This window comes from Ambystoma mexicanum, chromosome 2p (assembly GCF_040938575.1).
Source record: "Ambystoma mexicanum isolate Mex_15411 chromosome 2p, UKY_AmexF1_1, whole genome shotgun sequence".
Lineage (NCBI taxonomy): Eukaryota > Metazoa > Chordata > Amphibia > Caudata > Ambystomatidae > Ambystoma > Ambystoma mexicanum.
In genome coordinates this window covers 1284236291-1284263027 of record NC_090923.1, presented here as the reverse complement: position 1 = coordinate 1284263027, position 26737 = coordinate 1284236291, and the positions used below count along the sequence as shown (strand labels likewise).

General features: G+C 45.0%; 1 protein-coding gene across 1 annotated transcript in view; it reads left to right on the top strand.

Moving 5' to 3' along the window:
- The window catches only part of RSL1D1 (ribosomal L1 domain containing 1), a 426377-nt gene that overhangs the window by 91098 nt on the left and 308542 nt on the right, over positions 1–26737 (top strand). The window contains exon 3 of the mRNA XM_069645597.1: positions 11612–11750. Within this exon, the coding sequence (XP_069501698.1) occupies positions 11612–11750 (139 nt within the window). The remainder of the gene's footprint in view (positions 1–11611; positions 11751–26737) is intronic.

Here is a 26737-nt window from a genome sequence, read left to right as displayed (position 1 = left end):
CTGTCCCCACCAGTGAAACTGCCCTGCCGTACAACTTGCTGTCACAGGACAAGGGCAAGACACTACACCCATGCCCACAGAACATGAACTTAGCAGCCTGGCTCCTGAGGTCATAGAATTTGGCCATTTACAACTCCCTCAGAGATGCATGGACATTCTCAGAGAAGCAAGAAAACCCAACACTCGCCACTGCTATTCTAGCAAGTGGAAGAGATTTGTCATCTGCTGTAGAGGTAAGAGCATCAACCCAGTCCACTGCTCTCCCACACAAATTGTCCTTTACCTGACCCATTTACTGGACTCAGGTCTAGTGTTCAATTCTATTAAAGTCCATCTAGCGGCACTTTCTGCATGCACCACCTCTCAACTTAAGGTGTCATGGTGGAAAGTCCCAGTTATCAAAGCCTTCATGGAAGGGGTAAAGAGAATACACCCTCCGATAGCAAACCCAGCTCCCGGCTGGGACATTAATGTGGTACTTACCAGGCTCATGGGCTGGCTCACCCTTTGAACCCATGCACAAGGCAACTCTTAAGGACCTCACTCTTAAGACTGCTTTCCTAATAGCTATCACCTCCATTAGGAGAGTAAGTGAACTACAGGCTCTTTCTATTCTAGACCCCTTCGTAACAGTTCACAAAGATAAGGTGGTTCTACGCACACACCCAAGGTTTGCACCTAAATTCATATCGAAATTCCATGTCAACCAGTCAATAGAACTACCAACGTTCTTTCAAAACCCTTCCAATTTGGGAGAAAAGAGCCTGCATGCACTCGATGTGCGCAGAGCTGTCATGTTTTATATGGAGAACTAGGCCACTGAGAAAGACTAATCAGTTCTTTGTCTCGGTGGCAGCAGGAAGAGGAGGAGATGCAGTCTCAAAGTCTACTATATCTAGATGGATTGTTCAATACATCACTCTCTGTTTCTCTCTTGCTAAAAGAGAATTACCCTTCAAGCCAAGAGCACACTCTACTCGAGGCACTGGGGCATCCATAGCATTCATTGCAAACGTTCCCCTTGAGTCCATTTGCAAAGCGGCAACCTGGAGTTCTGTACACACCTTTACAAAACACTACTGTCGAGATCTGATTCCCAGGTGGGACAAGCAGTATTAAGACATCTTTTCTCTACTGTTCCTTCTCGCAACCCACCTCCAACTCCGGGTACTGCTCGCTAGTCTATGCACAGCATGTGATTCTAAGCAGATTAACAAACATCAGAAGACAATGCATTACTTACCGTACAAGCATTTCTGATGGTTGTATCTGCTTAGATTCACATGCGCCCACCCTTCTTCCCCGCTCGAATGGAAGGAACATAGACATCTTTCTACATCTCTCTCTCTTTTCTGTACTAACTCGCGTATAGAAGGCTCCCTCAGGGCAGAAAAAATACAAACAGAGGGACCTCGACGCGTGAGGGGTTGTGGGTACACTGCACGTCACTATAGGGATAGTGTTACAGACACGCCTTGTCGACGTCCCCTTTTCGACTACGAAAAACAAAATGCAATACTCCGCAGTGACCACCTGATGTCGGACTATGCACAGCATGTGAATCTAAGCAGATTCAACCATCAGAAATGCTTTTACGGTAAGTAATGCATTGTCATTTATGGGCAATATTTTAAAATCATAACTTTTGAGGGATTTCCCGTTTGTTTGATTTTCCCATATCCTGTATTGGATACAAGTACAGAGGAGTGTTCTGCTGATGCGACTAGCATTGCTAAATCACAACCGCATTACTTAAGAACAGTAAAGAGCATGTCGCTAGATCAAAACGGGCGCAAGTGAAAGTGAAGTAAAACTTGCCCCGAAAAATCCCATTGTACCTTAATTTGGAACCACAACTCAATTTGCTCGCCTTTCTCCCCATGTCCTTCCCAAAAAGCGATGCTGGTATTCTCAAACTGCAGAGAGAATGTGTGATGCGAATGTTGAACTGCAACTCGATGCCTATTTGTGTGGTGGTCTTCAGGGAGTGGGGGGGGGGGGGATATGGGAGGGAATATGTGTGATGGCGGCCGGTCGATATGCAAATATGAGACAACCAGTTTAATAGGAAATTTCACACACTGGGAATTGCCATGCTTGACAACTTTAGGCTTATAGAGATCACATGCCACAGGGTAGGAACGAGCAAAAACAGCACACATCTTGGGTTTACAGTTGCTCATTAATATGCACTGAAGTTTGATTTTTAAGCACTGTCATTGTTAAGGGATCAAAAAAGACCACCTTTTTTTAAAAACAGGTTTCAATATGTAGGCACACCTTTCGAGGTGTGTGCGGTTCATGGTTCACACTGCCCTGTTGTCACTCGCGATTTTTGTTTCCCTGTGCTGGGAGAGTGCTTGTGCCCTTGCATGAATCAATCCTTTTCAAGCTTTCGTGGGCAGAACGAGGACTGTCTCCTTTCACTCACTCACTGTTTACTATGGATGTAATTTAAAACTGATGTAATGTAAACCATGCACTACACAAAGCAATTTATACCAAGACAATGAGAGAGAATTAAATTGCAAGTTATAATGCTTTTGTACTGCGCCAATAGGCACCATAGTCTTTACTGCGCTGATACTGTGTCTGAGAAATTGGCAAATTGTTCCCTCACCCAGGGTATCCAGACCAGTCTACGGAGGCAAAAGGGTAGTTGGGCAGAAGTGAGAGGTCTAGCAAACGAGGAAAATACAGTGGGTTTTGAGGTATGTGCCTTGAGAAGAAGTACTAGAGTTATTGGAAGCAATGTTTTCTGATTGCATAGAGATGTGCTCAGGAATCCCTTAAAGGCTGGTGGCCAGAATTGTCGGGTAGCAATTTTTAGCCATGCCCCGAAGATCACTGGGCATTCATCTGGGACTACCGGGCCAACATTTACAAGTGATGGAGCCAAAGTGTTAGTATCATGTTGAATTGGTTTTAGGGAGTAGGCATTGTACTTTTTTGTTGGCAATTGGGTTCCAATGTATTGGAGAACGTCTCTCTGCCATTTTGTTTTTGGGGCCTTTGTGCACATGTTGACTCTTTCTGAGCTCAGCCATGCCCCTAGTGCAGTAGTTTCAAACTGTCAGTTCATGGCCCTGCGCTGGCCATTTCACCTCCTGTGGGGGTGGACTGGGGCGATTAGGGATCTGATCTGATTGTCTCGCCACCTATCTGTTTTAAACACCTTGGTATGATTGGTGAGCTGGCTTTAGGCCAGCCCGTGTGAGGTAATGAATTCACCTGGACGATTCCCACCTTTTTTTAATTGTTTGCATTTTAAGGGCACCCAGTCATTTTACAGAAAACAAAACAGAGTAGTACATTTCACAGACGTACATAATACCGAAAAACACTGACAATATTAATTAAATATATATGGGGTAGTGGGGTTAAAATTTGTCTGGTTGGGGTGGTATTATAAGGGTAGAATAACAAGGGTATTGGGGGGGGGGGGGACCCAATAAAAAAATTGTGTTGGTAAAATCGCATATAACCCATTTTAAGTACTAGATCAGGCCACACTGGCTCGAGTCTGTGTCATGAGCTAATCTCCAGTTCTCATTTTCAGCTTCTGGGTATCCTTACTGAGTCTGCCTTATTGCCCTTTGGCCCTTCTCTTTGGCTGGCCTGACCTTCCATGCTAGGACCGTCCCAGGGCCGTTTTACAACCAACTTTACGTTTTATAGCCTTAGTTGTCCTGCCTTGATGTTGCAAACTGCCATTGGCTCGAAGGGTATTGAGAATACAATACCCTGCCTCACCTCCTTTGGGCCGTCTATGGTTGTCGTCTTGGACTTTTTTCTATTGATGGGCTGTCTCACTTTGATATTCAGACCTCTAGAACCTGCTTTTCCATGTTCTTCCGCTATTTCTGAAATTGTCCTCGCTGTTGCTTCTTCTGACTTGAGGGACCCACTCCAGGGAAAGGCGGTTTTTCTTCTTTTCCATCATCCGGGTCATTGTTGGTCCGAAGTTCAAGACCATGTCTGCTTGCATCCTGTAAATCACACCTGAAACAAATGGGTTTGCAGCTTACTGAACCACCTTCCTTTTCAGGAACAATCATTGTGTGCCCATTGGTGTGGGTTATGCCCGATACATAGCCTAAGGGGGGAATCCCTGTGGCTTGTGGTCGAGGCTTTTGCAAGCTGTTCTTAACCACATTTATTCCATTGATTTCCTTTGCAACTGAATCCCGTTGTGCTGCATCAGGGATGCTGGTTCTCAAGCTTTTCTTTAGGGTTTCCTGGGATGTCCCCTGCGCTTGCTGGTACCAAATCTGCAAATGTGGGGTATAACTGGGACTTGCCTGTCTTTTTCTGATCTGTCTATTGTGTGCTGCATCAGGGATGCTGGTTCTCAAGCTTTTCTTTAGGGTTTCCTGGGATGTCCCCTGCGCTTGCTGGTACCAAATCTGCAAATGTGGGGTATAACTGGGACTTGCCTGTCTTTTTCTGATCTGTCTATTGACTTTGTCCAGTTGATTCCTGTGAGGGAACATTTTAGTCAAATAAAACTCAATATTTGTTTAGGAGAACTTGCGTGACTCTGAATGTTTTTCATGTATCCGTCTTTGGTCCAGTGAGACATGGACCAGAAGTCTAGTATTTCAGTTTGCACCTGTGGTTTTTTTTAAAGGGGAAGATTGCGCACTAATATTATGGCCCAATGGATGGGGCGTGTATTTTGTTAGCATATTTCAATCGATACGAACAATGTTTTCTATGCGTCTTACCTTTTTGATTTTCTCACATTTATACATGCGAAACTCGCGTGTTGGAAGAGGCCATCTTGTGTTAATCTTATCCTAGGATCTGTCCAGGCCAGATTCTTGAAATCCATCCTCACAGATGGTACTTAATCTGAGATTAAGGGTACCTTGGGGGTACCCCCACGCCTTAGGAGTCATAAAGGCTCTCAAGGCAGAGCACAAACAAAACGTCACACTCAGTCAGGTTTGAGATTAAGCTTGGCTGGGAGAAAAACAAGTCATAAACCCAGAAAAGACAGGCAGCTACTATATATGTGATTAAAAGAATTTCTTTTTTCCTAACATGGGGCCAAGGAGAGTCAAGGCCGTTTAAGGGAAGTGTGGTGAGGAGTAAGGAGACAAAAGGAGATTGCGAGTTGATAACTGACAGGTGGGCGTTACCAAGAGAAATAAGAAAGGGTGGCACCTAAAAAGAAGAGGCATAGACTTTCGTGAGATGTCATAGTAGACGTGGAGTCCATCAATTAGGGGTGCAGGAGTAAAAGCGGGTGGTGTAATGAGACAGCACAACAATGCTGGGGGAGAAGGACAGCCCAGGAGTTGTCAAGTCTGGCAAAGAGCCAGAGCGAAACCCAAGGGAAGCGGTCGGGGTGGTGGAAAGGGAAGAGCCAGGACACACTTATCCACCAAATCCCACCATGGCTCAGATACTCTTAAAAGCACCAACATGAGACCCTACCTGGCAGGAAGGTGTTACCATATCATAAGAAGAGCGCATCACAGCAAAGGCTTACAAGACAGTGAGCAAGAGAGCATCTGTCTTACCAAGAACTATGGAACTGCAGTTGGAGAAATTGGGCATTGTAAACTAATGGTTGGAAGACTGTATGGCTGTATGGCCCACGCTGGTCTGACTCTGGGTGGGGCGACAACCTCCTTCTTAAGGTGGGAACCTTTTTGATTTGACACTTTTAGTTGGGGCTATTATTTGGCGGTTACGCCACCTATATGCCAAAACTATTTCATTAGAATATAGATGGGGAGAAATGGCATATGAGTAGAGACGCACAGTTTGTAGGTGTTTGGTTATTTGCCTACCCGTTGACTGCCCAAAGCCATGCTAATCCATGTGACCATCCCCACCCAGTTCCTGCACCTCTCTGACTGTCCCTGCCAACAGCTTCTCATGAGAACTCTGAGCTTGCTTTAGTCAAGCCTGACCATCAACTTTTACAAAGTGTCTGCTAGTATTTTTTTCAAAGCAGTCTTCTAATTACTAGGTGCTGTAAACCCGCCCTTGGTGGAATACACATGTCTTGACCAGGTCTGCCTTCAGCTGCTCCGTTTATGAGCACTGAGTGTCCTTCACTGCAGTCCTATTAAAAACAAGCATTGGCAATTCAAACAGTTTTGGGTTGTGTATAAGTATAAGCATTTGCCAAGCGCTGCTATTAGACGCTCAAGGACCATTTTGCACCTGCTACCATCAATGCCAAGTTAATGCCACTACGGCAGTGCCTGGAAAGTACCTTTCCCATGCCTAAACAAAAGCACAAACTGTTGGCATTGCCAATGCTTGTTGTTCTTTGTCAAGACTTGGGGAAAACCTTGCTTCACAGTCATCACATGGCTTCGTTATTTTCTGGAATTTGACGAGACTATTACTTTATCTGACCCCTTTGGAGTAAGAGGAGAGGACCCAGTTCTGTTAAGAAAATTTCCCTTTCCTTCACCTCATGCAGGGTTCGAAATTACGATTCTATGAGCAGGAGCTTAAACTAGCTCTTGGATATCGGGCATCACCCAGTGGGCAGGAGCTCCTGCTGGGGAACCAGCAGCGAGAGACTGTGCACTGCAAATGTATCTTCCACCTGAGATGCACATTTTATTTGTTTGCCTATTATGTATGATCCTTCATATTTAAATGTGCCCTCGATGCATTCTAATTCTTCTTTATTTACATTCTCAAACACTCAAAGTTAATGTCACACATACACTGGGGAGCCAAATGTAGCTCATGGTAACTGTTGGTTTTAAGCAAACCAGGCTCTTGTAGGGCAGAAGCAGCAGGTAAATAGCTCCCAGGAATTTTGAACCCTGCTCGAGTCCTGAGACTTAGAGACCCGGTCATCCTGACTCTTAGCTCATTGAGCTAGACCACTATCCAGCCCATTCTGCTTTAGTTTGTTCTATAAAAGGGTTAAACTAAATGTCCATTAGTCTTTATTTTGAGAACATTGTGGTAAACTGACCATCATATCCCTGTTTTATCACTGGGCTAAGTGGTAATTGGCCACATTAAGGGTTGTGTACTGAGTCCTGTACATTATCCTAAATAGGGGCCGGTGTCTGCATCCAGTAGACTTAACATGGAGGACCAGAGTATGAGTTGTGATAATAGGAGCAAGATCACAGCTAATGCCAACGTTCCCAGCTGCAGCGCCAAGGGTGGGTGTGAGAATGTATGTGCTGTGCGAGCACCCAGAGCAGAGAGAATCACTTCGGCGAGAGCCCGGTCTGGTCCATTGTAGGGAGCCCTCGTGAAGGAAGGTTTGGAATTGCCAGAGCAGTTGAGACTGGCAGAGAGTGGATTGCAGCAGTACAGGAGGCAGGATATCTGCCTGATGCCAACTTCGTTGCTGGGCCATTTGCAGATGTACATGATTATGTTTACGAACCAATCTAAGAGGCTAAACAGAAGGTTGCATGGTAAAGTGCCCAGAAGGGGCTTGCACTGGCTCCCGGTGGAGGCCCGGGTGCAGTATTGATTACTGGTGATCACCTTCAAATGCATTCAAGGCACCATGCCCAGTTATCTGAGGCAACTCCCCACAGACAAAATTCAAGGTCGAGCCTTGAGATCCAGCAATCAAACTCTTGACCATTCCCAAATGCAGAACCAGAAGGGCCGAAAAAGGAGCCTTCTTCCTCGCCACTCCTACGGCCTGGAATAACCTTCCTCTGAATCTCAGAGCTCAGCCTAATTTATAGTCCTTCAAAAAATATAACCTGAAAACTTGGCTGTTCATGTAATTGATCCCGTCCGCTCATGGTTCTTGGACTTCTCTGGCTCCATCGCGAGGCTCTTTCCTTGCTTTGTTTTTGTCTGCGCCCTAATGCCTAACGGTCCATGGCTGCGCTATACAAGTGTTTAAAGTAATAGTCGGTACCTATCCTGGTTTGAGAAACATCCTCGGATCTATAAATGGCTGGGCCAAACCAGAGTAAGTGGAGCTGTCAGAGAGACCAATATGCGCGAAGTGGGCCTGAGTGGACGGGGGAGGGCACAAAACGGGAATTTTGCCTTTTGCATGTTGCACTAGTTAATGCACTTAACGAGATCTGTAATGCTCGAGATACCCAAGGAGCATGCAAGTCCAGAAAGTCCTTTTGAGACAACCTTTTTGTAAATGGAAACGAGATCAGATGGTGAGACTATATGGTGCTGTATATGAGAGCGAGCTGGGCTTGGAGTCCCTATGTGTATAGATTATCCCTTTCCTACCCATTCTGCTTGGGTTGCTCCAAGAGAAACCCATTTTTCATTGGTAGAGAACCCCATTGGACTTACTGGTGTTTTTCCCATTACCCATCCTGTCAAGAGTTTGAAATATATTCTGTCTCGTATGGTCTGGTGATCCACCATAGTAATGAAGCTTTTAACACCCTGCTTCCCTCCAGATAGTTTAGCCTGGTCGGTTCCACCACAAGGGGAGTCGGGTGAACTTGAGAGCAACCCCTTTTGCTAAGTTGTGGGCTGGAATTACGCAAGACTTCAACACCAGGGAGACGAGTACTCTTTACCACCCTCTTTGTTGATGCCACACATCTCCTTTTTTTTTTTAACCTGCACCACAACTTTCCTCTCACCCATGCCTTTCTCATTGGTCTTCCTTGCCTTCTACCTTTGCCACTTCCCAACTGAGACTTTCTCCCATCTTCCAAAATGACCAGATTTATGCAGAGCACTTTCTGGCATTGTTTTATATAAGCCTTGCTTTCATTTTGGAACGTTTTCATTGTTTGTTCTTTGCTGTTAATGTGCACTCCTTTTTTTGGATTTGTTTTCAACTTATTTTCTTTCTTTATTGTGCATTTGGTTAAATAATTACAAATAAACCTTAAGCACATAAGCAAACAAAACAAAGCTATTTTAAGAGCAAATCATGAATGCCAAACACGTTAAAAACACACACATTAAAAGGCATTTATACATTTTCTTTCCCATTTTGAATATAACTGGGATATTTCCAGATTTCCTTTTGCATCAAGCAGTTTAAAATTCTTCGTTGGTATAAAAAGTTAAAATTGAGATCGCTATGGTAGCGAATCAAGGGGCACTATTCAATTCCTTATCTCCCTCAAATATAATAGCCTGTGGTCGATGCCCCAATAAGTGCGTTTTGCCCATAGTCGCTTGCGAAGCACAGTATCAAAAACATTGAAGTCTACGAAAGGGGCGTAAAGTTTCTTTTTCCCCTTTTCCGCTTCAGCAGTTAGGCATTGCAAAGCACAGATGTTTAAAGTGGCTGCGTGATCTTTATGAAGGCAGGTTTGATATCTGTGTAAAAGTCCTGTCTCTTCCTCCCACACGTTCAGCTTTTTTAAGAGAAGAGAGGCAAATCTTTCTGGCTGCAATCTAACATGACAGAAAGGTGATGGCTGGAAGGTTTTGAATAAATCATAACCAAGGGCAAAGCTTTGGGCAAGCCTCCAGACCACCGTTATCCATAGCATTTCGGTGCTGGACTGCCCCAGGGCAGGACAAAGACTGATATGTTTGGGATATTTCTTATCTGTGAAAGATAGTGAGCTAAAGACTCTGGGTAAGGCTCTTGTAACCAGGACTCATGTCTGGCAAAGTCTCACAGGACCCCCCTTGTTATCTGCAATCTAACATGGCCAACAATCTGTAGTTAAGGGGATTGGTCTTGTCACCCTTCTTGAAGACTGTAATCAAAACAGATTATCGCCAGCTGTCCGTAATATTTCCTGTATCGATGTTTTGGTATAAGCGCCAGAGTGGGTCAGCCCAAAGACTGACTGGCCTTAACAATGGCCCTGGGGCCCTAGAGTTTTTCTGGCACGTGATTATATAGAGAACATCGTCCACCTTGGGACAAGGAATCGAGATAATGCTACCATAGCGGTCTTGGAAGTAGAGATTTATTTTATTGCAGCAGCCCAACAAGATTCAGAGATGACGTCCTCAAAAGGGATGATACCGGCTTTGTGTTCTGATCATAGCCCAGAACGTCTTATTGTCATTGTTGTGTAATAGGTTAAAGAGGAGCATCCAGTTGGCACTGCACAGAGAATTCTTGTGGAGCTTTAGCCCGTTTTATAGCGTGTAACGAGGGTCCTTTTTAGTCTATCCTTCTCCACCATGGTCAGTGTGTTATTCTTCCTTATCTGTGCGCATTCCAACCGCCACTCACTTTTCCTTTTTTGGATTAGGACATCAAAAGTGGACCGTACAACCCTATATCCAAACGTCCCTTTATTATAGTGTAGCAGATGTTTCAGGGAGCTCAGCATCAGCTTAAAGTCCCAGTTAATACAAGGCGACCATAGGGATAGATTCCGCTTGTTACTAGAAATGTAACTAGACATAATATTGAGGTTCTTTTCTGTCCACATAAGCCGATTGCATTTGGAGTTAAGTGTGACTTTGGGAGCTGTATAGTGCAATTCCAGAGGGAAGTCACAAGTTAATGGCCAATTTAATGTTGCATGATCGCTAAGGCCAGTGTGTTTCACTTGCAGATCTCCCTACTTTCGCTTCGATCCCTGGTCAATAAAGACATAATCTAGATGAGAACTGGAGGAGCCATTGGACCAAGTAGGCTGTTGGTTCGCCCAACAGTCCCCCCCCCCATATTAAGACTACAGCAATCCAATTCCTCAGTCAAGCTAACCACTTCTGGCAATTATGTGAATGCGTGTTTAAGGTGCTAGTTGCTGGTAGATTGTTCTCACATCCTTGAACCAGTGTCAGAGGACCTATCAAGGTCGGGGAATTGAGGTCACCGCCAAGGATCACCTTGCCATTGGGATTGGTTTCCAACCATGTACTCTCTATTTCTTCGACAACACCAATGATATTGATAAAAGAAGCCCTCCCCGTTGGAGGGGTGGGGGGGGGGGGGTCGTAGATGTTGATTACCAATATTGGGGCTTGTAATCGCTTGGGGGCTGTACTTTCGCCACTCGCCGACCTGGAGCTTTCGGCCATCTTCCAAATTGACCAGATTTATGCAGAGCGCACTCTGGCTTTGGTTTATATAAACCTTGTTTTAATTTTGGAACTTTTTTTATTTTTACTTTGCTGTTAATATGCGCTCCTTTTTTGGAATTGTTTTGATAGCTTTGCAGGGGTAAAAATGAAAGTAATCTAACTCTACAATTCACAACGGTTAAATTGGTGTTAACTGGTTCAAAATAAGTGTGCATGACTAATTTCCTCGTTTACTCTTTATGCAAAGTTTCACTGTTGAAGTTAAGTAACTGTTTTTTTTTTAATGATTTGTAATAATGGTAAGCACATCATTGTTATGACATTTGTGTTGCCTATAGCCCAATTACCTTTTTAAAAGATTACTTTTGCAGTATAATTCCAAAAGTCAAATATTTTTCTGAATTACCTGTCCCTAATCCCCCAATGCAATACACTATATCAACGCCAAACAATTGTTTCAGGTTTATAACAGTTTAACATTAAGCACAAACTGTGGCAAGAGCCTGAATGCCCCTGAGCCGGATCCTACTTTTCTTTAGGTCCTTGAAATAACAGCACGTTTGCTGCCGGGTCCCATCTCAGCTTGACACTGAACGTGAAGAAAACCTATTTTAAAGGGTCAAGACTTACTTTTTCCTACTTATTCAAAAGATTTTTTTGTTATTTACAGCCCTCTTCCTTGCGGAATTAGACCAGAAACAGCAGAAGTTTGCCTTTTTACAAGGGATGAGCCCAACATGACTGCAGAACAGACGGAAGCATTCTATAAAAAACTCTTACAGCAACAAGGGATCAAGCACATTACCCAGGTACTAAGAAAGCGTAACTTTGTTGTGATTATAGATCAATGTGTTCCATTACAGTTGGTTGCAATAAAAAAACTACCTTGATTTTACTTTCACTTGGTTGCTAAATCTTTGGGTTAACGCCTAATTAATCGGCGTTCTTTATTGAATGTGACGATTTGGGATCTTGCCAAAATGTTCTTTCTGAGCTCTACACTTCAATAGCAATATCGCCTTCTCTTTTTAGGTGCCATCAGCTGTTTAGCCTTTTGTTGCGATCCTTGCCCTTTTCTTCCGGGGGATTTGTAATGGCTCACAGCCATTGTATTCAGTTGGAAAATCCTATGGGCAGAGAGCTCCTATTTGTCAGGTAGTGGTATACAAGTTGGGCAGATGTGCTCTGTGCATTCATGTAGAGGTTAAGAGGGAACATGGAAAGTGCTGGGGGGGGGGTGCATAGAAGTTAGTGTTCGCACACTAATGCATTAAGCAGACCTAGTAAAAAGATGTATGTGCTTTGCAGTGAACAGGGATTTGTTTGTATGTCTTTACTTGATGTAATAGTTTGTAAACCCTATAGTGCACACATTTTTAAGCAGTCAAAGATATTTACTAGGTATCTGAGCATTATGTAGATATTCTCTCAAATTGCAGCACTTTCTGAATTGGTAGTATCAACATCTGAAAAGGTGATGTTTGACAGAGTAAATAATGCCGTATTATGTATTTAGTAAATGCATTTTAAATGTTAAAACAGTGCATTATAAGACGGTGGCATCATCTCAAAACACATTATGTAACGGAGTACTTCATGCTCATATATGTGTGTACCTTTTGAATGCTTAATACCGTGTGCGATAGGGTTTGTAAACTATTACAGTAAGCATAGACAAAGCAGAAAGACTTATTTTGATCAGTATACAAAAGTATTTTTACTAGTATGCTTAATGTAATAGATTGAGTAACTTCTAGCATGTTGCGGCACATCCATCACAGGTTTGTCCTTAAAGGGGCCAAATACTGGCATTTTGCTGCCAGACCATCAATGTTCTATATTTTATGAATGGAATTATTTGGTGCTTACTAGTGCCACAATAATTTGCTTAGTATTTCACATGGGTGAACTGTTAATCCTATTTTCCAAGAGACGCAGAGCACTCCTTCTATTTACGCTAGCTCTTTAGGATTTTGAGGTAGATGGTGGGGTGCAAGGGAAATAAACCAACCCTGACCCTGGGAGAGAAGAACTAGCAGATGTCCACACATTTGTGCAACCCTCCCGACACTCGCACACCCAATGTGTGTTGCAAAAACAACCAAAGATTTAATATTTACTTTATCTTCTTTGAAAAGAATGTCACTGCGACCATGTTCCGTTATAAAGTATTTTTACTATTCCTATGCAGTGGTTCTCATATAAACAATACTACATAATATTTCACATACGGAGTACCATTTTTGTTTTCTCAAAACAAGTTAAATACACAATTCAATTATAAAAGAAAAAGAAATGTTAGCTCCAGAATGTAAACCACAGTTAATAGTCTGATTGCTCCTAAACAAATCCTACACAATTTTTCACATTCACGGATTCATAGTAACTGTGGTTTCCTAATTCCTTTGTCTGCTCTATGCGTTTCAGGGAACCATTCCCTTCGTCGGGAGCTGTTAATTCAACGTGATGCTAATTCCTTTCTATTCTACAATTAATGATATATAATCATGTTAGATTTCAATGGATCATTTAGTTATCAACCATAGTTTTCTCTGTCATGTATCCTTTTTTACCAATGATCACCTGTATGGTACTGTGTTAACAAAGGAATTGTTCAAATATTCATAACTTCCTTATTTCAGGATTTCCTCAGGAGAAAAAGCTTTCTCCTGTGGATAGGATAGGGGTAATCATTAAAAATGAAGAGGCTATGTTGTACTTAGTTAAAATCTAAATGTATTATGGAGCATCTAAATGTATTATGGAGCAGTTCTTTCCAACCGAGGAGGGATGCTTAGTAACCAATGTTTGTTCAAATTAACTAGACTATTCTAAAGCTGTGTAGTCCTCTATTGATGTGTACAGCACCCTCGGTTGTTCTATGGTAGATATTTAAATCCTACAATGTGCATAGACCATATGTTTGGATCTTTGCATGGTTGGTGCCTGTCTACTCAGTTACCCCACGTGGGGGCATTGGGGATCCCACGGTTTCTTGTAGGTAAATATAGCATGGAGAGGGTACAGAGTTAATGTTTAACCAGGAATTACTGTCCCCTGGTGTCAATATTCATAATAGTCAAGTTGGACTCTAACTTAAATTGCATATTGAGCAATTCTCTCATACGGGAGAGGTATGCTTTAGTCAAACGTACTCAACTACTCTAAATCCCAAGCAGGGTTTATTCCTTTGACAGTATATCATCCCTATGCTTATTATGAGAAGCATGCTTACAATCTTGTGTAATCATATTGCATTGACACTGTACATTGTGGGTGTTAAAATTTCACAGAAAAATAAACAGTGACTTCCCCTCAGTATAATCGTGAGAGACCGATTTGCAATTCTATGCAGTCTTGGTAAATTTAATTCAGACTATTTTATATATATATATATATATATATCTATCTATATATATATATATCTCTGTTGTACACTCTGCGAATTATGGTGTGAGGTGGGAAGTGAAGCACCCACTAATATATATATTTTCTGAGGCTTGTGGAATCTGCTTAGATCACATGCTGTGCATAGGCTGACATCTAGTGGAAGCTGCAGAGTATTACAGTTGTTGTTTTCGAAACTCGAAAAGGGACGTTGACAGGTTGTGCCAGTAATACTATCCCTAGTGTGACGTCCACTGGACCCATGATCCCTCACGCGTCGAGGTCCCTCAGATTGTTTCTTTCGGCGATAAGCCATTGACTTTGTATAATTACGATAGTTTTTCTTTCTATCCTTTCATCGACTGCCGTAACACCACGCTGAGGAAAGCGAAACAATAGTGCCGTCGGAGACCATTGTGACGGACGTTTTGCCCCAAGTGTAACCGTAAATTCCCTTGGGTTGACCAACATTTAGTTTGCAATTTGTGTCTCCCGAGAGACCACGTTGAAACGTCTTGTCGAGCATGCAGACTCTTCAAGCCTAAGATGTTGAAGGACCGTTCCACTAAGCGCTGGGCCCACTACGCCAGGCAACTCGAGGCCATGGAAGTAGAGGGAGTCTTCAGCGATGGCAGCAACGCCGCACTTTTGGGCGGCGAGGGTACCGCAGTAGCTTCAGCTACCCAAGCGCAGGCCCCGACCCCATAGGACAGGCCGGCGGCCATGTTGTGGGGACTACGCCCGGCGGCGGCAGCACGACAAAAGCACACACCATAAAACACATAAGCCCCAGTTGACATTCGACAGATGAGTCGAATACCATCGACACCCCGTGAACGGTCCACTGAGTCCCGGTTCTCTGGGCAATCTCGTTCAAGATCGGCACCCGACAGGGCTAAGACGTCAAAAGACGGCAAGGGTGTCGCACGAAAAACACCTTCCGAAGGTCGTTCGCCCGCGGATGAAGCCTCGGTCCCCACACCCGAAGTTCGACATTCATCTAGTAAAACGTCAGGCCCCAAAAAAGTCTGTTACCTCTGGGCCCCAAGGTGGGGAGAAACACCATAATAAATCATCTAAAACCCATCATAGGGACAAGAGTCCTACTAGGGAAAAATCTTCACAAAAGGGAATTTTATCCAAACCCGTAAAGAAACCTAAAGACTATAGGCCAAAGCTTATACCTCCTACTAATGAGGATATGGGCATTCCTGACTCTGTAATCCCAAATTCAAAGGAATGGTCTTCGCAGGATATCGATAGTTATGCAAAGAATGACCTTTATGGCAAATTTCTTTGAAAAAGATCCAGATTACTTTCAGAGTTTTCAGTCCATCCCTCCCACCTCAGCCCTTCTGGCTCTCAACCCCCTACTACAGGGCAGGATTATAGATCTATATGACCCTGAAAAGATCCATAAAACCAGGATAATCTTTCATTTGTGGAAACATCTGACCATCAACTTATTGATGAGGACACAGACGAACCTTATTATGGGGACAATGAGGACCAGACCAGGAGACGAAAATGTATTCCATAGATTCTCCCATTAATCAGGACCCTCCAGTTATAGAGTCCCATGTAGACAATCGACCCCTCCTCAACGAAGTCCTAACCAAAGCGGCAGAACACTTCTGCATTGACACACAGGCGGTAAAGGAAGACGGAGACTTTGCAGAAAAATTATTAGGGGACAAAAAGACAGTAGGGCAGTTTATCCCACTGCTAAAATCTGTGCAGTGGAGAAACCAACCTTCTTTGCAAGCACCTAATCTCACACGTCCGGTTAACCCACGTGTGGAAAAACTGTTCAGACCTGCACCTTCAGACCCCTTATACATAAGAGGCCATTTGAAACCAGACTCTATGAAAGAGAGCAGGCACAGCCCTTGCTTCCTCCGAGGATCCTCTGGATAAGGAGAGCAAAAAGATATATACCAGGCAAGAATTGCTAATAATGCTACACTTTTGGCAAGTTACAATTGCCATAAGTGGGAGGAGGTTTCTACGTTACTCTCATCCGCACCTGAGCCACTAAAATATCAACTAGCTCAGGTGGCAGCAGACGGAAGAGCTGTGTCTACATGTCTCCTCAAGTCAAATTTCGACGACGGCTGACAATGCAGGGAGTCATCGCAGAGGGCACCATTATAAAGAGGCACGCATGGCTTCGCCAACACAGGCCACCCTAATAAATATATCAGTGGAACCTGATGTGCTATTCGGCAAGGCTGAAGAAGATGCACTTAAGACAGCAAAGGATGAGTACGACACTCTAAAGTCCTTGGGTCAGCTTACGAACAAGCCCACGGGGCAAAGGGGTAACAGCAATTTTTGCCGCTTTCAGGGCAAAAATTCTCAGAGGGGGGATCAGGATACAACCAAGGCCAAGATTCCTATGGCAACAACCAAGAACAAGCCTTTCAGGGCTATCCATGAGGACAATGTAGAGGTCGTGGTAATCGAGGCAGGGGCCCAGCTCGAGGTGGCACCCCACCTCAGAGCAAGTGACATTCCGCTCCAGGTACCCTCCCATGCATCTCCAGTAGGACGACGCATTTTCAACTTCACCCACGTATGGGAGGGTATCACCCCGGATAGATGGGTGTTGTCCACGGTAGCAGGGAGCTACTGCACAGAACTTCAACATCCTCGCGACCACCCCACCCCCACCCCCTCCGAGACAAAAGTTCCACTCAGAGGAACATCAATGGATCCTTCTGGAAGAAATGACAGCGCTTCTATTAAATGACGCTATAGAAGTGGTCCCAGCCAACCAGGTAAACGGGGGTATTTATTCAACTTACTTCCTTGTGCCCAAAAAAAATCTAACTATGCGCCCAGTATTAGATTTGCAGCCTGCGAACAAGTAAGTCAAGCCACAAAAGCTCCGCATGTCTACGCTACAAGAGGTAATTCCACTTCTAAAAAAGGGGGATTACATGGCAACACTGGATATGAAAGATGCCTATTTTCATATTTCAATGTTCCCAGCGCACAGAAGATTCTTGCGTTTCAAGATGGCGAACCAGCACTACCAATTCAAGGTGCTGCCCTTCGGTATAGCCCTTGTTTTGCATACCAAGTAACTTTGGGTCTCACCCTAAGTTACCAGGGGACTCCAGACGTGGACCCCTTGCTCACTGCTTTTAGAGAGACACAGATTAACCTCACTGATGATGCCCAACAAGGTTGAAACACATGTATGGGTTTGCTGTGGTACTCTTGTTCAGAGGAGAATTGCCTAGCATTTCGGTGCTGGACTGCCCCTGGGCAGGACAAGACTGATATGTGGGGATATTTCTTCTCTGTGAAAAGAACAGTGATCTAAGGACTTGGTTGAGACTCTCCCAGGGGCCATCCACCCAAGAACAAGTCAATGGGCTGTGTTTGTGCTGGTAGAGAGTTTCACACACCCCCCCCACCCCTGTTTTAGATATAACACATTTGTCTTTTATAATTGAATTAACTTATTTTGAGAAAGAAAATGTTACTCAGTATATGAAATATGATGTAATATTGGTTCTGATGTTTGTTAATCTGCTTAGAATCGCATACTGTGCATAGGTCCGCCATCCAGTGGTCACTGCAGAGTATTGCATTTTGTTTTTCGTAGTCGAAAAAGGGGACGTCGACAAGGTGTGTCTGTAACACTATCCCTATAGTGAACTGTGTTGTACCCACAATCCCTCACGCGTCGAGGTCCCTCAGATTGTGTTTTTCCGCCCAGCTTCTGGTCGCCTTACGCGGAGCTCCTAGAGAGACATTGCAAATACTTACTACGGACTTCGGTCCTTAATTATACTTATTATATTGTTAAAGATCCCTCCCCTCGACGTTAGCTGTGAAGCTGTTTCTCCGCCGAGCAAGTTTTCGACGGAGGAGATCCTTCGGTGCTGCCGAACACGTGGCCTGGCCTCGCCGGCCAACATACAGTAGGGAGAGTGGGGGTTCGAACTTTTATCTTTTCTTTGAGAATGTCTTTCTTTCTCCCCTATCTTTCCCTTGGGGTTGTTATCACCAGCTATTATTGCCTCAGCTATGGAGAGGACACCTTTTAAGTTTTGCCCACGCTGTAGGGGCAAATACACTTCGAAGGACAAACACAAGCTCTGTAATCGTTGCTTGCCCCTCGATCATAAGGAGGACAGCTGCGCGGCCTGTAAGCTCTTGAAACCAAGAACTCTTAAAGAACGAAAAGTTAAGAGGTGGGCGGACTACGCTATGTCGAAGTCAGTTTCCTCACCCACCGCCGCTGTTACAGAAAGTGACGAGGAGGGTGATAACTCGACGTGCGTTACGGAAGTCATTAACCCCAGAAGGAGCGCTGCTTATGGGGATGAACACCCCGGCGACAGGGACGCACACAGACCCCATAGGCCTAAGCACAAAACCCACGCCTCTTCTTCGTCAAAGACGAAGGATCCATCAGCGCCGAAGGGGACGCAGGGCACTCTGGCGTCTACCTCAGACCGTAAGGGTCTCAAGCCCCACCCGCAAACGCAGCTGCGACCAGCGATTGGGCTTTCATCAAACACAGGCGCTACCTCAAAATCATCCGACGTAACGCTCCATAGAGCGGCCGTCGAGGAACAACGCGTAACGCAGGCAACGTCGACACCAGAGCCCTCTACTGACAAACTCGTTGTCGAGAGCCTGGCGAGAATTGTTTCCGAAGACAAATGTAAGCGGACGACAAAACAAAAGTCGAATACCGCACAAAAAGCTATGGAAACGCCGAAAAAGCGCAAGAGTAGCCAGGAACTGCCCCCTTCATCTAAGGGCACTTCTGAACTACCGGAGGGCTTTTCAGAGGGCGACGAAAACCTTTCTTCGACATTGTGGGAGCGTTCTAAGCGTTTTGAAGGTGAAGACACTGATTTCCCCCCTCTAGACTATTCAGGGGTCCCCCATGAGACCCTTGAAAGACTCCATTCTTGTATGGAGAAAATGGAAAGGTTTTTGGGAAGCCAAAACCCACCCACACCCAAAAGACCAAGAGAATGGCCCCAGGATGACCCTAGGGTCAAGATTCCTAGGCTGTTCCCCCTTCTACAGACGTATATGACCTCACTGAAGAGGAGCAATATCTCCAGGAAGATGAGTGTTTGAGTGGAGAGGAAGAACATGAGGAAGAGGGGTTTGAAGAAGATCCTTACACTAGTGCAGGAGCTTTTGAAGAAGATACAGCTACCTCGCAGCCCTGGCAATCCCCATCAGTGCAGCCTTGGCAATCCCCATCAGTGCACTCAGACCCTGATGTCTTTCACCCTTCTCCTCCCAAGGATTCACCTATTGGAAACACCTCTCCCATAGATGACCAACCTTCACTTAATGCACTATTGCGCAAGGCAGCAGCGCATTTTGAAATAGACACAGGGGAGACTCTTCCTGACATAGACTTTGTAGAGAAAGTTATTAAAGAAAAAGCCCCTGTTAGTCAGTATATTCCGCTCCTGGCTTCTATAAAGAGAAGAATAACTCCTTCCCTTTCCAATCCTGCCTTAGTCCGAGGGGTCAACCCTCGGATAGAAAAGCTCTTCAGCCCTTCGTCCTCTGACCCTTTGTACATCAGTGGACATTCTATTCCGGACTCCCTCGTAGTTACTAATACAAGAAAAAGAGCGGGGGTACCACTATCCACTAGTGAGGCACCACCTGACAAAGAGGGCAAGAAGCTCTATGCACTTGGGAAGAGAATCGCGACCTCCGCCACCTTCTCAACTAGGATTGCAAATAACAATTCCCTACTAGCTAGCTACGCAGATGCACAGTGGAGTGAGCTGCGCAGCGAAGCAGAGGACGCACCAGAACCCCTGCGTTTACGCCTGTTAGCTATAATCTCAGAGGGAACTCTTGTAAACCAGGGCATCGTAAAGAACTCCTTAGATGCCGCAGAGACGGCTGGCCGTTCCCTGGTTCAGGGAATACTTCTCAAACGCCATGTCTGGCTGCGCAATTCGGGATTTAAGCCGGAAACCCAGGCTTCCCTGATAAATAAGCCCATAGAACAAACGCATCTGTTTGGGAAAGCAGTTGATAAGGCCCTAGAACATGCGAAGAAAGAGTTTGATACCATCAAGACTCTTGACCAAATTTCTAGGCCCCCTAACAGACGCAGCTATGGCAATAGACGCTCCTTTCGTGGCCAACGCCAGCAGCAAAACCAACAGCAAATTTACTCTGCTACCAACTGGCCCTCTAACCAGGGTAACAACACCCAGTTCAGTCAAAGAGGCCAACGCCGTGGCAAAGGAAGAGGTCGAGGCTCCAGCCCCAAAGGTTCCACGCCCAATACCAACAAATGACCCGAAGATTCGGGTCCCCTCCCATGCATCACCGGTCGGGGGCCGGCTAACATCGTTCCTTTCAGCATGGGAGGGAATATCGTCAGACCGCTGGGTATTATCCACCATAGCCCACGGATACTGCATCGAATTCAACGGTTCCCCGAAGTACAGACCCCCACGGAACCGACGCATGACACCGGAACACCTCACCATTCTTCTTCAAGAAGTAGAAGAGCTACTGAAAAAAGAGGCTATAGAGGCTGTCCCCCTATCTCAGGTAACAGAAGGTATTTATTCAGTGTACTTCCTTGTACCCAAAAAGGACTTAACCATGCGCCCTGATTTAGATCTGCGCCCAGCGAACAAGTTTGTCAAACCCCAAAAGTTTCGTATGGTGACCTTGCAGGAAGTAATCCCCTTGTTATCACAAGGGTATTACATGACAACACTAGACATGAAAGATGCATACTTTCATATTTTAATGTTGCCAGCGCACAGAAAATACCTCAGGTTCAAGATAGAGAACAAACACTACCAGTTCAGAGTACTACCCTTCAGGATAGCATCTGCACCAAGGGTATTCACGAAAGTACTGGCAGTGGCAGCGGCCCACCTGCGCAGGTTATCCATCCCGGTATACCCTTACCTCGACGACTGGCTCATAACAGGGGATTCTTACGAAACATGCTTCTCCAATACCCAAAAGACCGTAGACCTTTTGTCCCAACTGGGCTTCTCCATCAACGAAAAGAAGTCCAGCTTAGACCCCAGCCAAATCAAACCATTCCTAGGGGCTCTAATTCGAACAAAGGACGGCCTCGCCTTCCCCTCCGAGAGGGTCCAAAACATGCTGTTTCAGATCCCCCATTATGTGGCAGGTCGAGAGGTGACGGTACGCAAAGCAATGCGCTTGCTAGGGATGATGGCGTCATGTATTTATTTGGTACCTCACGCGCGCCTTCGCCCAATGCAAGAGTGGCTCTACAGCCAGTGGTGTCAAGCCTGCGGACAATGGGACGATCTAGTGGTGGTCTCGCAGGCCTTGGTTCTCTCGCTACGGTGGTGGACAAAAGAAAACCTGTTATTAGGGAAAACTTTTGCCACACCCGCAGTGGAAGCCACTCTAACCACAGACGCATCCCTTACAGGATGGGGGGGGCTCACCTATCCCATCAGACTGCTCACGGAGCGTGGACTCCGAGCTTAGCATCCAAGCATATAAACCTGCTGGAACTACTAGCGGTGTTCAAAGCACTGAAAGCCTTTCAGGAACACCTACAAGGAAAGACAGTGATGGTCCTCACAGACAGCACCACAGCCATGTACTACCTCAACAAGCAAGGGGGCACTCACTCTCCAGGACTGTCCAAGCTGTCCCAGAATATATGGAAGTGGGCTCTCAAACACAACATGTTCCTACTATCACAACATGTACCAGGGGAACTCAATCTGCTAGCAGACAAACTCAGCAGAGACTTCCCCCTGCCCGAAGAGTACGAATGGCAATTGCACGAAGACATCTTCACGCAATGGGGGTTCCCGGAAATAGACCTGTTCGCAACTCTGGAGAACTCACAATGCCAAAGTTGCGCCTCCAGGTACCCCCAGAACCAGTCCAAGGGGAACGGTCTGTCGATTCAATGGTCAGGGAAATTTGTTTACGCCTTTCCACCGACTCCCCTTCTCAACAAAGTGGTGCACAAGATGCACCAGGAGCAGGTTACCATGATACTAGTGGCCCCAATGGGGGCCCGGCAGCCATGGTTCGCTCACTTGATGGAGATGTCCCTATCTCCCCCAGTGAAACTTCCCTGCCCGTACAACATGCTGTCACAGGACAAGGGCAGGACACTGCATCCGTGCCCTCAGACCATGAACTTAGCAGCCTGGCTCCTGAGATCATAGAATTTGGACATTTACAACTCCCGCAGAGATGTATGGACATCCTCAGGGAAGCCAGAAAACCTAATACTCGCCACTGCTATTCTAGCAAGTGGAAAAGATTTGTCATCTGGTGTAGAGGTAAGAGCATCAACCCAGTTGACTGCTCTCCCACTAACATTGTTCTGTACTTGACCCATTTACTGGATTCAGGTCTAGTCTTCAATTCCATTAAAGTCCACCTAGCGGCACTTTCTGCATACACCACTTCCCAACTTAAAGTGTCGTGGTGGAAGATACCAGTTATCAAGGCCTTCATGGAGGGGGTAAAGAGAATACACCCTCCGATAGCTAACCCAGCTCCCGGATGGGACTTAAATGTGGTACTTTCTAGACTCATGGGCCCTCCTTTCGAACCCATGCACAAGGCAACTCTTAAAGACCTCACTCTTAAGACTGCTTTCCTAATAGCTATCACCTCCATTAGGAGAGTAAGTGAACTACAGGATCTTTCTGTACTAGACCCCTTCGTAACAGTTCACAAGGATAAGGTGGTTCTACGCACACACCCAAGGTTTGCACCAAAATTCATCTCGAAATTCCATGTAAACCAGTCAATAGAACTACCAACGTTCTTTCAAAACCCTTCCAGCTTGGGAGAAAAAGTCTGCATACACTAGATGTACGCAGAGCTGTCATGTTCTACATGGAAAGAACCAGACCACTGAGAAAGACTAATCAGTTCTTTGTCTCTCTGGCAGCAGGAAGAGAAGGAGATGCAGTTTCAAAGTCCACTATATCTAGATGGATTGTTCAATGCATCACTCTCTGTTACACTCTTGCTAAGAGAGAACTACCCTTCAAGCCAAGAGCACATTCCACTCGAGGCACTGGGGCTTCCATAGCGTTCATTGCAAATGTTCCCCTTGAGTCCATCTGCAAAGCGGCTAACTGGAGTTCTGTGCACACCTTTACAAAACACTACTGTCTAGATGCACACTCTAGATCTGACTCCCAGGTGGGACAGGCAGTATTAAGACATCTTTTCTCTACTGTTCCTTCTCCGCCAACTCCGGATACTGCTCGCTAGTCTATGCACAGCATGTGATTCTAAGCAGATTAACAAACATCAGAAGACAATGCATTACTTACCGTAAAAGCATTTCTGATGGTTGTATCTGCTTAGATTCACATGCGCCCACCCTTCCTCCCCGCTCGGATGGAAGGAACATAGACATCCTTTTCTATATTTCTCTCTTTTCTGTACTCACTCACGTCTAGAAGGCTCCCTCAGGGCAGAAAAATACAAACAGAGGGACCTCGACGCGTGAGGGATTGTGGGTACAACGCACGTCACTATAGGGATAGTGTTACAGACACGCCTTGTCGACGTCCCCTTTTTCGACTACGAAAAACAATGCAATACTCTGCAGTGACCACTGGATGTCGGACCTATGCACAGCATGTGAATCTAAGCAGATACAACCATCAGAAATGCTTTTACGGTAAGTAATGCATTGTCTTATATGAGAACCAGCGCATAGGAATATATGAGAACCAGCGCATAGGAATATTAAAATTACTTTTTATTAAGGAACATGGTCCTAGTGACATTCTTTTCAAAGAAGGTAAAATAAACATTAAATGTTTGGTTGTTTTCGCAACACACATTGGGTGTGCGAGTGACGGGAGGGTTGCACAAGTGACTGAACTGCTAGTCCTCTCATGAAACTTTGTTTTTTGACAAATTATTTTATCTGGGCATATATGGGTCACCATATGAAGACCTATAACCCAACCATTGTGAGAAACCATTATTGAAAAAATTAGACCGTTTAAACCCCCATTGTGCTAAAGACATTTAAAAAAAAAAAAAATCCTAAACAATACAAAAATACTTTGACTTGCAATAATTCCTGGGAGGGGGAAGAGCAGTGGAGCTGGGAAAATAGAGCTGAACTGAAGTCTATACATTGGAAATATTGATCAGAATATTCTTTTGGAAAAATGTACACTTTTTTCCCCAAGTACAGATGAAGCATTAAAATACTGTGAAAGTCATTAAATTCAGTGTGTGCTTGAACACACAATTACAAACTGGAACAAAAATCGTGAAAAGTCTCTAGCCCTCCATGCAGCCTGTGGCATCTCTTTAGTTGTCACCCACTGACCGCAGGAGATGCAAAAGCTGGGTGATCAGCTGCAAAGTAAAAACTCATCTAGGGAATATATCCTATGGCTAAATCATAGGTAGATGGTAGGCATCCTTTAACCCAGGGATGAGCACTTGGCTGTGATGCATTTGCTGAAATTCAGGGCAGCTTGTGCGCATTATTACATGTTAGTTAACTGTATGATTTTCATACTCTGTTCAGTCAGTTTCTTTGTGATACAGCCCCCTAGTGGAGCCAGCACATTCCCTGGGTTACAGGTCCGGAAATCGGGATCTTCAACATCAGATGCGTTAAAAATCTGAGATAGAAATAGCAAAATCCTGTTGCTACTCTGACCGAATAATAAATGCCATTAACCCACAGAGGATTTAAAGAAGAACATCTCAGAATTGTGCAATCCTTCAAGTTCTGAACCAGAATCTTTTCATCACCATCTTTATGCCACTCATATGCTTAAAGGAATATATCCAGATAATTAAAAAATAGCTTAGTATAAACCACTACTGAAAAGATGCAGATGTAGGTTCTACAAATCTGAATAATTTCAGGGTAATATTGAACTAGATTTTCTGATTAACTGATATGACAAGGTGGCAGTTCACTCAAGAAAGGGACTTGCTAGTTCCTGCATAGGAAGTCTTTAGACTGAAACACAGCACAGAACCGGTAATTTTCTCTATCTAGGCTGGCCTTAAATTGATCTGCTAGCAAAACGGTGCGGTTCTTGGTCTAAATCTGGCCCGTTGAACGCCACATCCCAAAAATACAGTTTTCTTAGGCCGATTTGGTGTGGCCTTCAACTGGTGGGAAAGCTGCTATTTTGGAATTTTTACCCCCACCCTATCCGCTTTCCATTCCCATTTTCTAACGTGCTTGTGGGATTTGCTTTTAATCGAGGGTGCCTCCCTGCCACACAAACACACTTTCCTTCTCTCTGTCCTGGCCTCTTCCCTCTTTCAGCTCCTGCGCACACTCGTGTGCGATGTGGGGAGGGCTCGACCCTGCTGGTGGCCTTTGGTTTGTTCTCCTTTTTACCTGTGATCAATAGATTACGAGCAAACTACTGCATACCAACAGCAAGGCCACTCATTCTCTCAGCCCCATATGGCTTAGTTGAGCAGAATTTACTTAAAACCATACACAACATATCTTCAACCATAAATTTAGGAGCGTAAAGAGTGCCCTTTGGTATCCCGAAGGCATCCTCTCTAGCCCTCCTACTTCATCCTACCCACTTCCCTCTTTTTCTGAGATCCTCAACCTATCCTGTGTGGCAAGTCAGAAATTATAAAAGTTGCACTAGTAGACTTTTCAAGGGTTTTTATTTTTCCAGTCAAAATAATCTTTCCCTAAGCTTAATAAAATCACGAGTGCTTGTCAGGTTGTCAAAATAAAATGTACAAGTCCTTGTCCGGAATCCTAATCTAACCTACCCACTTTCCCCATCTTTCAACAGAACATAACCACCAAAAGCAACACTTAGGGGGAGCTATGGACTTGATGGTGTCTGACACCCAAACCTGTCCTTTTTTAGTAAAGGCCTCTGCCCATAGTTCAAGTGAATGGTCAGTTCTTGGTGGTCTAGACTGATGGCTAGAGGTCCCAGCCCATGTCACTTTCTCTGTCTCTCCCCCAGGTGCCACCCCCTCCCCTCGGTTGGGATTTTGTCAGTCTTTCTCTCTCTCTTCTCGTTGGGGGAGTTCTTTTCTCCCCGCACTGGGGCGCTTCTCTTTCCCCACTCTGCATTGTTTTCCTTTTCTCCCACTCTGGGAGCCCTTCTCTTTCTTACTCCCCTCCTCTGGGGTATTCTTCCTCTTTCCCCACTACGGGTTCCTTTCCTTCTCTCTTCCCTGCCTCCCTCTCCAGGTGAGCCACAGTGTACCTGACTGTGTCGAGTGGTGATCTTCTGGAGGGGCGTTGAATCTCTTATGTTCTGCTCCCGCCGCAGAGCCGCTTTTGTGACTATTAAACTGGGATCTGCATCAGTCTTCTGAGGCTAGTCTCTCTCAGGCTCGCTGCTCAATCTGCATCGAGTCGCTTACAAAACCTCTCAGCTGGGCTTCG